The sequence below is a fragment of the Cebus imitator genome, unplaced genomic scaffold (genome assembly GCF_001604975.1).
Source record: "Cebus imitator isolate Cc_AM_T3 unplaced genomic scaffold, Cebus_imitator-1.0 Scaffold540, whole genome shotgun sequence".
Lineage (NCBI taxonomy): Eukaryota > Metazoa > Chordata > Mammalia > Primates > Cebidae > Cebus > Cebus imitator.
In genome coordinates, this window is record NW_016107855.1 from 268,075 (window position 1) to 284,178 (window position 16,104).

A 16,104-nucleotide genomic window follows, 5' to 3' on the forward strand; every position below is an offset into this window, starting at 1 on the left:
AAAAAAAAAAAAAAAAGAAAAGATTCAAAGATTCAAGCCCAGGCAGGCTAGCTCCAATCTGGGCCTTTAACTGCGACACGCACTGTTGCTGCTAGACTGAAATAGAAGGTGTGCACAGCTCTTCTCAGGAGGCCTGCTGGCGCACAGTAGGGACTGTGTACATGTGAGTCGGGTTATAGGGCATAATTCACCATGAAAGGCACGGCTTGCTCAGTCTCCATACCTGCTCTTATGGAGCTCTTATTCTCATCCTGGGAGCCCACCCATTCTTCTCAGGTCCAATCTGGACCCCTTTCCCTGGCCCCAGTCTCTGGACAGCTTGCTCCTATAAGAAGGCCCTTGTACCTCTGCGCCTTTTCTCCTTAGGGTCTTGGGGAGTATTTTCAGGTGGGGATGTTAGATAGAGAGTGACTTCAACTCCAGAGCAGTGGCCACGGTTACCGTGGTATTTCCCGAAAGTGCCGCGTTGCCATGGCATCTCCATGACAACCAGAGCATCTCATTCATTATCCCCAGCACCTTGGCAGGGAAAGCTGGGACTAGGACTAGGAGAGTGCAGTGGGAGCCTGGCTGAGGGCTGTGGGCCACTGGCCTTTGTGGCTGAGGTTCCCCTCATGCCCCTGCCTACCTCAAACCAAGGTTCTTTTGCAGGCTCTGAAGTTATCTCCCTCCCATGGGGTCTGGGTTCACATTTCAGCTCTGCCACTGACTAGTTGTGTGATGTGGGGCAAGTGACTTAACCTCTCTGAGTCTCATTTTATTCAACTGTTAATGTGGATAACAATATTAGTTGTAAGGATTAAATGAAATAAGATATAAAAAGTGCTGGCCAGGTGTAGTGGCTTACACCTATAATCCCAGTACTTTGGGAAGCCAAGATGGGTGGATCATCTGAGGTCAAGAGTTCAAGACCAGCCTGGCCAACGTGGCAAAACTCCATCTCTACAAAAATTAGCCAGGCATGATGGTGGGTGCCTGTAATCCCAGCTATGTGGGAGGCTGAGGTGGGAGAATTGCTTGAACCTGGGAGGTGGAGGTTGTAGTGAGCCAAGATTGTGCCATTGCACTGCAGCCTGGGTGACACAGTGAGACTCCATCTCAAAAAAGAAAAAAAATGTATATATATATATGTATATGTATATATATGTGTATGTATATATATGTGTATGTATATATATATGTATATGTGTATATATATATGTGTGTATATGTATATATATATGGGTTACACTTGTTATCCCAACACTTTGGGAGGCCAAGGTGGGCAGATACCTGAGGTCAGGGGTTCGAGACCAGCCTGGCCACACATGGTAAAACCCTGTCTCTACTAAAAATAAAAAATTAGCCAGGTGTGGTGGCACGCGCCTATAGTCTCACCTTCTGGGGAGGCTGAGGCAGGAGAATCACTTGAACTCAGGAGGAGGAGGTTGCAGTGAGCCAAGATTGCACCATCGCACTCCAGCCTGGGCGACAGAGTGAGACTCTGTAGGAAAAAAAAAAAAAAAGTGCTTAGCACAGTGCCAGGCTCATAGTATATGCTGAAGGCATGGTGTCAGCATTCATAATGATAATTATACTGTCGTAGGTGTTATTTTTATTGTAGAAACCCCTGGGTTTCATGGAGGAATGAAAGGCTAAACTCAAAGTCAGGAAGGAAACCCATATGAGTCAAGATTTGGTGGTTTCCACGTGACTGGCAAGTCACTTCACCTTGAAGTCTTTGTCTCCTATCTGTAAATTGGAAATAATAACAGCTGCTCATTCATTTATATCCCGAGTATTCAATAAGGATCTGACTCTGGGAAAAGTGGGAGATTCCACAATGAATCAGACTTGGTTCCTGTCCTTGAGTGGCACCCGGGCATGGGGGGAGGAGGAAGAAAGGACACTGTTTTGTGCCAAGGACCTCTGTGTGCTGGTTGTCATCGAGGGCCTGTGCAGAGGTCAGTAAGCCCTGGTCCTGCCCCACAGATCTGCAGGCTACAGGATGTAGAGCCATGTATAGGAATGCCCCCGTTTACTCTGCACAGACCGTATGCTCAGGTGCACCCAGGGGCTGGGCAGGAAGCCAAATGGGGGAGGAGGTTGGCTGTGAGACTGTACATAGAGAGGCTGATGGTGTTAACTGCAGGACACACGGCCCATTGAGGCTGGCACTCTAAATGCCTAAGCTGATGGTGGCCAGTGAGGATGCGTGCCCAGTGTCACCAGAACGTGTCCTCTTTAGAGAAAAGTTAGAAGCTCTGACTTTTATGTAAAATCTCCTGATTTAAAAATGTTGCTAACTAATCCTAAATTAAAGAAAAATGCCGTGCAAGCCAAAGAGCACAATCTGTGTTTCGTTTGGGCTCCAGGGTCCTGGTTTTCAGCCTTTGTACCATGGAGCAGGATGAGGCGGGAGCCTGAGGAATGAGACTTAGGAGTGGGAGAGGGGGCAGTGGTTCGAGATGACTTCAGAGGGGTGATGACTTTGGAACCGAGATCTTGAAAGATGAGTAAGTGTCCCAAGGGATGGGAGAGGCATTCCAGGCAAGGGGAATTTCATCAGCAAAGGCCTCGATGCTTGCCTGAGATTGGTGACTGGCTGGGTGAGGCTGGAATTTAGGGGAAACTGCTGATGATATTTGCGAGGCCCAGCAGGCCCAGGGTGGTAGGGGTCATTAAGGTCTCAGCCCCAGCTGTCCTTGAGGCCTTTGTGGCTCCAGGGGGATTAGAAGCCCCTTAGTTCTTTACCCCTTGAGCCACGGGAGCTCTGGAGTGCAGGCGGGTGAGGAGGGCCTTGGGTGGTGGGTGGCAGCCTCTGAGTGGGTTGCAGGGGGGCTTGTGCTGAAAGCCCCCTTTGCTAGCAGGCTGAGTGGCCAGCACTTTGCTACAAAGCAACTGGCTTCCCCTCGCCTGCCCCCGCCTCAGGGTATTGGGCCTTCTTGGAGGACAGAGGCTACCTTGCTCTCTGGCATGGGTTTTGCCATGGCCTTATGTTTAGCTTCCTGGCTTCTATCCAGGCAGCCAGCCAGCTCCCAGGAAGGGCCATAGCCTCCAAAGTTAGGGATTCTTTTCAGCCATGCTGTGAGAGGAGGACAGCAGCCTTGGCTGCCTGGCTTTCTGTGTAATAAGTGTGCCTCGTGCCCTCTGTGAAGTGAGCTGCCCTCCCCTGCCTGAGCCTTAGGGCTGTCAGAGACTCTCAAGAGAGGGATGAGCTTGAAAGTGCTTCGTGAGCTAAACTGTGATCCACATCGTGAGGGATTGTCGAAAGTGTGTTAAATCAGCAACAGGGGTGCGTGATAACAGCAGCTGTGTGCCAGACATGATTCTGAGCATCTTATGTACCAACTTATTTAATGTTTACAACCTTGGACAGTAGGTAGAATTTCTGTTTTACATGCTAGGAAACTGAGGCACTGCGAAGTTAAATAACTTTCCCAAGATTACACAGCTACTAGGTGGTAGAGCTTGGGTTTGAACCAAAGCCACTTGGCTTTAGTCTACACGTGTAACCCATGTGCAGACTAAAGGCTCCATTAATCTAGTACTTCAGGCCTCTGGATGGGTGGCGAGGAGGCTCTGAATTCTTTGATATCATTGTGATATTTTCTTTATTTTGAGATGGAGTCTTGCTCTATTGCCCAGGCTGGAGGATAGTGGTGCCGTAGTGCCTCACTGTAGCTTCTGCCTCCCAGGTTCAAGTGATCCACCCACCTCAGCCTCCCAAAGTGCTGGGATTACAGGTGTGAGCCATCAACACCATCATGACATTTCTAACGTGTGTGTATGGCTTTATTGTTTAGATTTTTAGTTTTAGATTCACAGCAAAATAGAAAGGAAGGTACAGAAAGGAAGGTACAGAGATTCCCCATATGCCCTCTTCCCCTGCACATATACACAGCTTCCCCCATTATCAGCATCCCCCACCAGAGTGGTACTTTTCTTTTTTTTTGAGATGGGGTCTCACTCTGTCACTCAGGCTGGAATGCAGTGGCGCAATCATGGCCCACTGTAGCCTTGACCTCATGGGCCCAAGTGATCCTCCTGCCTCAGCCTCCTGAGTAGTGGTGACTACAGGTACATGCTCTGATACCTGGCTCATTTTTTTTTTTTTCTTGTAGAGAAGGGGATCTTGCTATATTGCCCAGCTGGTCTTGAGCTCCTGGCCTCAAGTGATCCACTTGCCTCGACCTCCCAAGGTCAAGGGACTGCAGGTGTGAGCCACTGTGCCTGACCCACAGTGGTAAATTTGTTGCAACAGATGACCCTGTATTGCCACATCATTATCGCCCAGAGTCCATAGTTTAGGGTTCACTCCTGGCGTTGTACATTCTGTGGTTTGGACAAATGTATAACGACTTGTATCCACCATCGTCATCTCATGCACAGTAGTTCCACTGCCAGAAAAATTCTCTTTGCTCCACTGATTCATACTCTCAACCCCCAACTTCTGGCAACCATGTGCATTTTTTAAATGTGCATATTTTTTATGTCTGAAAAATGTCAGATTCCCACAGGGGTTCATGACTCCCACATTCCGGAGACTCTGGGCTGCATCATTAACACTCTGAAAGGTTGTTAATCTGATAGAGGGTCACTGACCGCAGTGCTCAGGCCTGTGAGGAGTGGCTGGCGGCTGCTCTCCTCCGCTTCTGTGGGGTTGGATGGCCAATGTGGGCAGCACACTATCAGGGCATCACCACCTCCTATCCACTGTGCTTCTGTCCTGGCCCTAGGCCAAGGGGTGGTGTTGGGCTGTGGCCACAGGCTGCCCTTATCAGTGGTAAATGGGACACCCGGGTACCCTGAGTGTAAACAGGACCAGTCACCCCAGCCTTCCTGGCTCTGCCCAGAACACCTGCTCCTTCTTGCCCTGCTCTCAGCTAGAATTGCAGGAAGTCCTTGAAAAGTGCCACACATGCTCTTATCTCCAAGCTGTGGCATGTGCCATTCCCTCTATCCACCCCTGGCCAACCCTTACTTCTTGTTCTGGTTAGCTTAAGTATCCTCTTCCAGGAAGCCTTCCCCATTCCCTCCTTCCCACTGCCAGAGAGTTAAGGACCCCTGAGCTCTGCCAAACACCCCTCCCATCCCCACCTGTCACACTTACCCCCGGCACTGCAGATGCCCATTTTCTTGGCGGCCCCTGGTTCCTCAGGGGACTGGCACATAGGGGGCATTGAAATATAGAATATCAGAGGTGAAGGAACCCGAAGAGATCACCTGCCCCAACCCCTGTCTAACATACAGGAAGCCCAGAGGGGGTCACACAGTGCATCATGGCAGAGCTGAGACCAGACCTGTTGTCCCAGTCACCTCTTCATTTCACAAACAAAAAGCAGAAATAAAAATCACCCAGAGATAATCACTGTTAATGCTGCTTTTCATTTTCATTTAGCACCAGTTTCTACCCTATGCACAAAAATGTTTAACAAAATTATGACCATGCGTACAAACTGTTTATAAACTTTTTTACTTTGACAATATATATGGTAATTATATTTCTATGTCAGTACTTGTCCTTCTTCAACATAAGGTAAATGTCTGCCTAGGATTTCAATGCACTCTTGTATTATAATTTCTTTTTTTCTTTCTTTTTTTTTTTTTTTTTGAGATGGAGTCTCCCTCTGTCACCCAGGCTGGAATACAGTGGCGTGATCTTAGCTCACTGCAACCTCTGCCTCCCAGGCTCAAGTGATTCCCCTGCCTCAGCCTCCTGAGTAGCTGGGACTGCAGGTGCATGCCACCACACCCAATTAGTTTTTGTATTTTTAATATAGATGGGGTTTCGCCATGTTTCCCACGCTGGTCTTGAACTCCTGACCTCAAATGATCCACCCACCTTGGCCTCCCAAAGTGCTGGGATTACAGGCATGGCCACTGTGCCTGGCCCTTGTGTTTTAATTCCTAAATACAATCCCCCATTGTTTGGCATTTGCTGTTATAAGCAGCGCTAGGATTTGTATTCTTGTGGAGAAGTCTTTACCCACTTCTGTAATAATACCTCTAGGATAAATTCCTGGAAATGCAACTGTTTGGTCTGGGACATGCTGTTCCCATGATGAGCACATCACATAGTCTTGGAGCTGGAAGGGGTTTCAAAGATCTTCACCTTCCCACCCAGCCCTAGGCTGGGCCCAAGCCCCGAATTCCCCCTGGTCTCCTTAGCCCTGGCTTTTACGCTTTCCTTCTAGACCTGGGCAACTCTCCTAGTTTCGAGCTGCTGTGACTGATAGAAAGTTGCTCCTTGGGTTGCTGGGAAATCTCACTTCTTGTGGCTTCATTACTATTTGAGGGAGACGGAGGGCTGGCTGTGTGTGGGGTTGCTGATTGGGATGAGGGAATTGGGGCCTTTGTGTCATGTATGTGGGTCTTCATTAACTCTTTCTAGTGAGTTGAGTGCAGGAGGCATGGCCTGGGTAGGGGGAGTTCAGGGTGGTGGGGAGGCTGGAACACAGAATTCTGACTGCCTGGGTGGATAGAAGGCCCAGGGCAGGGGAGGCTTCCCCATCCTGTGGCAGGATAGTGATTCTCAGGCAGGCTGTTTGGTCACCTATTGTCCTGGGCTGCTGTTTGCACCTGTGGATGTGTACTCCAAGGATGAGAGATGCCTGGTTGCATTACAGGCAAATATGACAGCTGCCATGTTTCTTGTGGCAAGCTCCTCAGATACATTTACTTAACACTCAGCTACAGCCATGAGCTGCAGGGGTGCTGGTGGCACAGATGAGCTCACTGATGCTTGAGAGGTGTCATGGTCACCTGGGGCCCTCTCACACCGCCAAGGCACACATGCCCCACAGCCTGCTGATGAATCCTGGCTTGGCTTCATTCTGAGTCTTCATTCCTCCGAGACAGACTCAGTCTTTTCATCCATCAGATGGGGCTGCTGGGCTCATTCAAAGAGAGCAACGGGTTAGGGAGGGAATGGAATATGGTCAGGGTGTGGTATGTGGTCGTGATTTAGAACTCTACCTCTGGTTCCCAGGCTGGGCACATGCTCATCATCTCTCCTCATCCCTGTTGCTCCTGGATTTTTCTTGGCCTAGTCTTGGACTTTGATAATGATCAAAAATAGCAACTCCCATTTGTAGATACCATGTGCTAGGTACTGCTCTAAGTCATTTATAAACGTTGTTGAATTAATCCTCCCACCCCCTGTGAGATGGGTTCGTAGTATTTATTGTCTGCCCCATTTTACAAATGGGGAAACTGAGGCTTGGCAATATTAAAGCGCTTGCTCCAAATCACATAACCTTGGTTCGCCAGCCATGCTTGCACCTGGGCACTCCTCGTCAGCTCCCGTGTGTCCACAGTTAGCTGAGCCCTGAAGTCCAGCCTCTGACGCTCCTGTTCTCTCCACTCTCCACAGCCTTAGCCCCGTGGGCCCCACGGAGTGAGCGGCATGCTGCACTGCCGGGCCTGCCCAGTGTCCTCTGGCCTGCTGCCCCGCACCCCCAGAAGGCCCTGACGCCCTGGGGCACTTCTGCTCTGCACAGGACCACGCGGGGGTTTGCCATGGTGACATAAAGGGGCGTGGAGGAAGGAAGGAGCGTGACCAGCCTGTGGACTGCGCCCCTGGCTGGGAGGAGGGACTGGGGGCCCAGATCCTCCACTCCCAGTGCCCCCTGAGGGCCTCGCTTCCTAAGTCTCTGTGAATTTGTTGCTTGGTGGACGATTCTTGTGTCTCCTCTTGTGTGGGGCCTTGGGGTAGCCAGGGCAGGCCAGGCCTCCGGTGGCCAAGGTCTCGGAGGCCAGGATGCCTGCCCTGGCGTGCCTCCGGAGGCTGTGTCGGCACGTGTCCCCGCAGGCTATCCTTTTCCTGCTGTTCATCTTCTGCCTGTTCAGCGTCTTCATCTCGGCCTACTACCTATATGGCTGGAAGCGAGGCCTGGAGCCCTCGGCGGATGCCCCGGAGCCTGACTGCGGGGACCCACCGCCCGTGGCCCCTAGTCGCCTGCTGCCACTCAAGCCTGTGCAGGCAGCCACCCCTTCCCGCACGGACCCGTTGGTGCTGGTCTTTGTGGAGAGCCTCTACTCACAACTGGGCCAGGAGGTAGTGGCCATCCTGGAGTCCAGCCGCTTCAAATACCGCACAGAGATCGCGCCAGGCAAGGGTGACATGCCCACGCTCACCGACAAGGGCCGTGGCCGCTTCGCCCTCATCATCTATGAGAACATCCTCAAGTACGTCAACCTGGACGCCTGGAACCGGGAGCTGCTGGACAAGTACTGTGTGGCTTACGGCGTGGGCATCATTGGCTTCTTCAAGGTACACAGGAAGCAGGGCCCCTGAGCAGTTCAGAGCCCCCTCTCTAGACTCGTAGCTCAGTGCCTGACTTCTCATCTGTGAAACGAGTGTAATGGTAGCACTCGCCTCCTAGGGTTGGGAGGGTGAAATGGGCGAGTATATGTAACGCATTGGGAGCATGCAGTGCCCGCTGCCTGGCAAGTGCTCTGTAAGTATTAGGGGAGTCTGCCAGGGGGATCACCTGGGTTGCATGGGGTCCAGCACACAGCAGGTGTTTGCCTGAAGGAGGCCACAGGGATAGGTGTGAAGTCGGAGGGGCATGCTCTGTTAGGTGCCCCAAAACCTGTCAAGGCAATGTCCTCAAGGAAGGACCTGTGCACCCATTTTTCAGATGAGCAAACTAAGCCTCCAGGGGTTAAGTTACTTATGTAAGGTTATGCAGCCTGTTAGTGGAGAAGCTGAGATTTGAACCTTGACATAGACAGTTTGGGCTCTCTATTCTATGCTCTTTCCTCTTGGTGGTGGTGGAGTATGCCGTAAATGTACCTCCTGACCCAGACCCATTTTGCATGAGGAGAAAGAGGGGAATGAAATCCCACTGGGCAGATGGGGAGCTGCTCTGGGCTTTATGGGGCTCCCAGAATGACTGCTGGGATTGGGGTCCTTGCAGAAAGGGTGTCCCAGAGAATCTGTTCTTGGTGGAGGGAGGTTGGGAATACTGGGTGGGTGATCTAGAGGCTGTGCTCAGAGAACTCTGACCTGCAAGATGAAAGCAGACACTAGCTGGGACTCTAGTTGATGCTTTGGGGGTGGCAGGGAATTTGTCCCTTCATTCAACAAATATTTACTGAGCACTCAAGTGTTCGCGGTTCTGCTAGCAGTGATCGAAGTGGATAAAGTCCCTGCTGTCATAGAGCTGGCATTTTAGTGCTGGGGGAGTGGGTGGGTGACAGGCAGTGAGCAAATAAACATCGGATGGGGCAGGTGTGGTCAGTACAAAAAGAAACAAAACAGGGAAAGGACACAGGGTAGTGGGGGTGGGAGCTTGACATTATTTTAGGAGTCATCTTTGATAAAGTGACCTGAAGTGAGGGGAGGTGCCATGTGGCTTTCTGTGCAAAGAGCCTTGCAGGAAGAAGGGACAGGAAGTGCACAAGTCTTAAAGCAGCCTCTTGCTTGGTGTGAGCCAGGAGAGGAGGAACAGGAGATAGGTCAGAAGTGGCCCGTGTCCACCAGTGGGTGCTCGTTTGTGCCAGCCCTTCCTGGTGAACTTGTGTACCGGGCCCTGTCTACTGGAGGGTTTCTCCTGGCGTGCTCTTTCACACACTAATACAGCAGGAAGCTCTGCCACTCAAAGCTCTATTGTGACCCAAGAATTTGAAGGCCCTTAGAAGTCCTGCAGTAGAGCAGCCAGGAGATTTGTTCTCCACTGGCTTGATCACAAAACCCTTTTTTCCACAGAGCACCCTCAGGGGAACGCTGGCCTGGTTTATGGCTTTACAATGACATCAAGTCAGACTGTCTCCATTGTCTGTTTTTCTCTTTTCTCTTGGACTCTGCACCCTTTCCTGCCATGAACTTCATTAAGTTTTATTCAGAGCCCCAGGCCTGAAAAACGTCAGGATGGCTGACGTTTATTGAGTGCTCATTCAGTGCCATGCACCTGTCTACATGTGTTATGCAGATTCACGCACTTCACACTAATAAACCATCCTCCAAGGCAGGTGGCTAGCAGCTTGATTTAAGATAGGAGGAAACTGAGGCAAATAAAGGCTGAGCAGTGTGTCCAAGCCTACGCCTCTAATGAGTATAGATCTGGGACTTGAACTCAGACAGTCTGGCCCCAGAGGCTTTAGTCGTAGCCACTGTGTGATGAGTCCAGGAGCCTCACATACCATTTATTCAGGAGAAGTGGCACCAGAGGCCACATCCAGTGCACAGAGCTCCTACAGTCTCTGGGGACCAGGCAGTGGGCTGTGGTCATTGGAAACAACAGATACAGTGGAGCTTGGGTGCTGTCTGACCTCAATTCCTTGCTCTGCAGAAGGTGAACAGGAAGCGCAGGGAGGGGTGGGGACATGCTCAGAGTCTCACCGTGGGGCCGGTGACAATTCTAGGTCTTGGTGCTCTTCCTACCCTGTTGCCTAAGACAAGACTGTCCTTGATTTTGAGCAGAGGCCTGTGGTTTTCTGCTCAAATGCATGCCCCCTGGTGGTCAAGGCACATCCTTGCACTCTTTCTGCAAGCCCTGCTTCCCTGCTGTGTGTTGGGCTTGCCAAGTGGGGAGTGTTTGTGGGCTCCAGGGATCTGCAGACTCATTTTCCAGTTCCCATTGATGCCGGATTCCCAGGGCAGTGTGAGAGCCGGGACTTAAAAGTCCAGACAGGTTCAGATCTGTCTATCACTTAGAAACAGAGTGACTTTGGACAAAATGCTCAACTCATCTGCACAGTGGGGCTAATTACAGCTCCCGCCTCACTGGTCTGTATTGAAAACAAGACTGTGGGTGGGAAGCACTGAGCCCATTGCCTGGTACCGGAACCACTCAATAGATGGCAGCTATCATGCTTTTTCATCTCCAGGTTCAGCAAACACAGCGGTGATAGCACTGTGTCTGTCTTGTGGCCCTGACCAATCTGTGCCCCTCTGAGATTCTGGAGAGTGGGAATAGGGTCATCCTCATCTGGGTCCCTAGTTCCTGGCACTGTCATGCCTCAACCTTGAAATTCCGGGCAGCCTGGGGCTAATCACACCCTGGCAGAGGCCTGGCAAGGGCTACCTGACCTCTTTCATTGAGCACTAACTGAGTGTCAGACACTGAGCTCAGGGCTTTGCAGGCATTTTCATGTTGAATTCTCACAGCTATCCTGTGAAGTAGGTACTTTAGATAAGGACCTGAGTTTTAAAAAGTTAAATGGCTTATTCAGTGTGACATAGTTGAATGCCCCTTGTCTGAAATGCTGGGGACCAGAAGTGTCTCAAATTGTAGAATGCTTGCATTCTTTTTTTTGTTTGTTTGTTTTTTGAGATGGAGTCTCACTCTGTTGCCCTGGCTGGAGTGCAGTGGTGTGATCTCAGCTCACTGCAATCTCCACCTCCCGGGTTCAAGTGATTCTCCTGCCTCAGCCTCCTGAGTAGCTAGGATTACAGGTGCCCACCACTATGCTGGGTTAGTTTTTGTATTTTTAGTGGAGACATGGTTTCCCCATGTTAGTCAGGCTGGTCTTGAGCTCCTGACTTCAGGTATTCCGCCTGCCTCGGCCTCCCAAAGTGTTGGGATTATAGGTGAGAGCCACCTTGCCTGGCCAAAATTCTTGTGTCTCCTCTTGTGTGGGGCCTTGGGGTAGCCAGGGCAGGCCTGGCTTACCATTCTACTTACCAGTTGAGCATCCTTAATCTGAAAATCTGAAATCCAGAATGCTGCAATAAGCATTTCCTTTGAGCATGACCTTTGGGGGTCACATGGGTGCTCAAAAAGTTTTGGACTTTGGAGCATTTTGGATTTTCAGATGAGGGATGCTCAACCTGTGGTAAGTCGTGGAGCCAAGATCTGATGGTCAAGCTTGTTGTTCCTAACCCAGCCACAGGAGGTAATATAAGATCAAACAGACTGACAAGGAGCCTGAGGCCCAGAGAGCAGATGTGGGATGCCCAAAGTCTCCTCTTTAATGGTGAGGTCTGTGCTCGGCCTCCACCTCTGCATTCCCAAATCAGGGCTCTTCCTCCCTCTGCTGGGGGACCCCACTGGAAGATTTGGTGTCTCCAGAGTGGGTACTGAGTGGTGAGGAGCAAGAGGGATTTCCACTGCTATGAGGTGAGGCCTGCAGTGGGGCCAGCCTCTCCTTGCTGGGGCCCTCCATTCCCTTCCTGGCTGGTTCCTTTCATTGCCAATGGGTAGGCCATCAGTGACTTGGCGTCCTCCCTTCCTCGACGGCTGGGCAGCTGACTGAGCGGCCAGTGCCTGGCAGTCAGCTCAGGGTCGGGACTTTGAAATGGGATCCCTCAGCACCCGTGGTCCAGTGTGGCATCCCAGGCCTCAGCAGGTGATGGACAAGGCCTGAAATGTCTCCGTTCCCTACCACTTCTGTCCCCACACAACCCAAGTAGTTCCTATCCTTGGTCAGAGCCGTCTCCCCAGCTCCAGGCTGCTCACGACTCCTAAGACAGCCCTGTGCACTGGGCCTCAGCACACGAGGCTGGCGCAGGACAGGGTGGGGAGGTACTCTTGATGCTTAGAGAATCACATGCAGGCTACTTAATGTGGTTTATGAGGCCAGGACCCTGCAGAGCCTTTTTGAGAATGAGGAAGTGAGTAGAAGGCACTCTTCTGGACAATTGCAGCTCTGCAGCAGGCACAGGCTCAGCCGAGCAGTTCCCCCATCCACCCGCCATTGACCTGTGCACCCCTGCGAGTGCTCCAGGAGCCCCTCTCCTCGCCCCGCCCTTAAACACACGCCAGACCCTGTTTCCCCATCCAAACTCATTTTGCTTTGTCCCGCCCCATTCATATTCCTCGCAGCAGCCACAGGGATCTTTTTAAAATGCAAATTGGACCCTGTCTTCCTAGGCTTCAGAACCCTTTGATGCAGGCTTTGAGGGCTTCTGCTGCCACTTCAAGCCTCCAGCCTCCTGCAGTTCTGGCTCCTGCCCGACCTCACTGCCTCATCTCATCGGTTCCCTCTTGGTCACTGTGCTGCCTTCTTGCTATTCCTCGATCACGCTGAGGCCTGTCCTACTTCAGGGTCTTTGCACTTACTATTCTTGGCCTCTACCTTTCCCCTTGTTGTGCTTGTTTGTTCTTCATTTTTATTTTATTTTTTTTGAGATGGAGTCTCGCTCTGTCACCCAGGCTGGAGTGCAGTGGTGCGATCTTGGCTCACTGCAACCTCCACCTTCCGGGTTCTAGCAATTCTCTTGCCTCAACCTCCTGAGTAGATGGGATTACAGGCACCCGCCACCATGCCTGGCTAATTTTTGTATTTTTAGTAGACATGGGGTTTCATCGTGTTGGTCAGGCTGGTCTCGAACTCCTGACCTTGTGATCTGCCTGCCTCAGCCTCCCCAAGTACTGGGATTACAGGTGTGAGCTGCCGTGCCCGGCTTTTTTTTTTTTAATGTTAGCTCAAAAGTCCCTTTCTGAAGGAGACCTCCTCTTTCTCCAGGAGACATGAGCCTCCTTCCTCTGTGTAGCATGTGCCACACTGAAGTTTTATATTTATTCCTGTGATTTTGGTGAATGTCTCTCTTTCCTCTTTGATTTTAAGGTTCATGAGAGCAGGTGCAATGCCTTTTTTTTTTTTTTCTTACTGTATCACTGGCACTTAGAACAGTGCCTGACACAGTGAAAGTTGTGGAATGAACTGATGAAACCTGCATTGAGCATCTATCATATGCCAGGTACTGGAAAGCTGGCTGTTCCTCTTTTATTCCTTTTAAAAATCCAGTTCTGCATTAAATTATGTGTGTTCCTGCTGGGTATCAGGCTGGGCACCAGGGGTCCAAAGGTAAAACATCATAGCCCCTGGCCTTAAGGGGTTGCAGGCTGGTGGGAGATAGAATGCAGAAAATATAATATTACAGCCGGGGTGAGAAATGCTGCAGCCCAGGCCTTAACGTGGTCCCAGGGAGGCCAGTGCAGAGAAGACGGTATATGCCTTGGGTTTTGAAGTATGAGCAGGAGTTTGTCAGGTGGAGAAGATAGAAGGGAACTGTAACAGGAACAGGGACAAATTATACCATATTGAGGGGCAGGTGGCTGGGAGGGTGAGGAAGGCCATGAAGGAACAGGGGCTGTGGGCCTAGGGAAGAGGGAACTGGGGCATTGTCTTCAGACTCCCAGGGAGCTGGGCAGCTGCATGCCTTGAGAGAAGGGAGGCAGAGACTTCATCACTGAAGCAGTGACTGGGCAGGCACCATAGCTGGATTCCTGTGAGGGAGTGGCCTCCAGGGTGCTAGGGGTGTATGGAGCACCCCCGGCAGAAACCCCCTCTTTCAGCATCTGCATTGTCATCCATGTAAGATGTCTCCTGAAGAAAAGGTGGTGTGGCCAGAGCCAGTTTGGAAACCCCAGGCAACCATGCTTGGTGGTGAGGTGTGTGGGTGCCAGGGCTAGACCTCTTGGCAGTGATTCATAGCTCCTCCCAACCACTGTGCTACTGAGGGCAGCGTGCCCCTCTAAGCCTCAGTTTTCACACCTGTGAAGTGGGGTAACCAGGCTGATATGAGGACTGAATGAGCAGCTTCTGTTCATGTCACAGGCCCTGTTCTGAGCACTTTGCCAGTATTGATACTGATCATCCTCTACCACCACTAGAGTTACTTGCTGTTCTTAGCCACATTTTACAGCAGAGGAAACTGAGGCACAGAGAGGTGATATAACTTGCCAAAAGTCAGGCAGTCTAGCAGGATTCAGGTTCTCAACTGCTAGATTTTCCTCTGTGTGGTTTAGCCTCTTAGGCCTCTGTCTCCTCATGTGTAAAATGGGTATGAGAGCAGTGCCTCCATCGTGGGGTCACTGGAGGATTACCAACATTCCTGTCTTCGAAGTGCACAGCACCTCGTGCCTGGCTTTGGTAAGTGAGTCATGTGGGTTTGTGAGTATATTATTGTACAGGGTGGGGTGCAGGGCTAGGGTGGTGAGCCTGCCATGAATGTTGGTGAATATTGATACCACCGTTGTGGTCCACATGTGAGAGCCTGTGTCCCTTGGGGCTCTGGATGTGACAGTTCTATTCCCCCTCCTTCCCCACCTTGACTGCAGGCCAATGAGAACAGCCTGCTGAGCGCACAGCTCAAGGGCTTCCCCCTGTTCCTGCACTCAAACCTGGGCCTGAAGGGCTGCAGCATCAACCCCAAGTCCCCACTGCTCTACGTGACGCGGCCTAGCGAGGTGGAGAAGGGCGTGCTGCCCGGCGAGGACTGGACCGTGTTCCAGTCGAACCACTCGACCTATGAGCCGGTGCTGCTGGCCAAGACGCGCTCGTCCGAGTCCATCCCGCACCTGGGCGCAGACGCCGGCCTGCACGCCGCACTGCACGCCACCGTGGTCCAGGACCTGGGCCTGCACGACGGCATCCAGCGCGTGCTGTTTGGCAACAACCTGAACTTCTGGCTGCACAAGCTCGTCTTTGTGGACGCCGTGGCCTTCCTCACTGGGAAGCGCCTCTCCCTGCCGTTGGACCGCTACATCCTCGTGGACATTGACGACATCTTCGTGGGCAAGGAGGGCACACGCATGAAGGTGGAGGACGTGAAGGTATGGCAGGGGGTGCCAGACCGAGCTAGGGGCAAGGCAGGCGGGGCCTGGCAAGCGTCCGCCTTCAGGTGCCCCATTGTGAGTGTGCCCTGTCTGCGTCTCCCCTGTGCCAGGATTTCCTTAAAAGACAGTCCCACTCTGCCTCCTACGCTGCCTTGGTTTTTATTAATTGTCTTAGTAGAAGCAAGTATCATTTAAAACTTTATTGAGGTATTGGCCAGGCATGGTGGCTCATGCCTGTAATGCCAGCACTTTGGGAGGCCAAGGCAGGCAGATCACTTAAGGTCAGGAGTTTGAGACCAGCTTGGCCAACATGGCAAAACCCCATCTCTACTAAAAATACAAAAAAAGCTGGTTGCGGTGGCTCATGCCTGTAATCCCAGCACTTTGGGAGGTCGAGGCGGGCAGATCACGAGGTCAGGAGTTCCAGACCAGCCTGACGAACATGATGAAACCCTATTTCTACTAAAAATACAAAAATTAGCTGGTCGTGGCGGTGCGCTCCAGTAGTCTCAAATACTTGGGAGGCTGAGGAAGGAGAATCACTTGAACCTGGGCGGTGGAGGTTGCAGTGAGCCACATTTGTGCCATTGCAGTTCCAGCCTGGGTGACAAGA

At 51.5% G+C, this 16,104-nt stretch overlaps 1 protein-coding gene across 4 annotated transcripts in view; it reads left to right on the forward strand.

Moving 5' to 3' along the window:
* The window catches only part of NDST1 (N-deacetylase and N-sulfotransferase 1), a 70,993-nt gene that overhangs the window by 26,735 nt on the left and 28,154 nt on the right, over positions 1-16,104 (forward strand). For all 4 annotated transcript variants that reach the window (XM_017515013.2, XM_017515016.2, XM_017515014.2 and 1 more), the window contains 2 exons: positions 7,355-8,254; positions 14,994-15,488. In XM_017515013.2, the coding sequence (XP_017370502.1) occupies positions 7,742-8,254; positions 14,994-15,488 (1,008 nt within the window). In that variant the 5' untranslated portion in view covers positions 7,355-7,741. The remainder of the gene's footprint in view (positions 1-7,354; positions 8,255-14,993; positions 15,489-16,104) is intronic.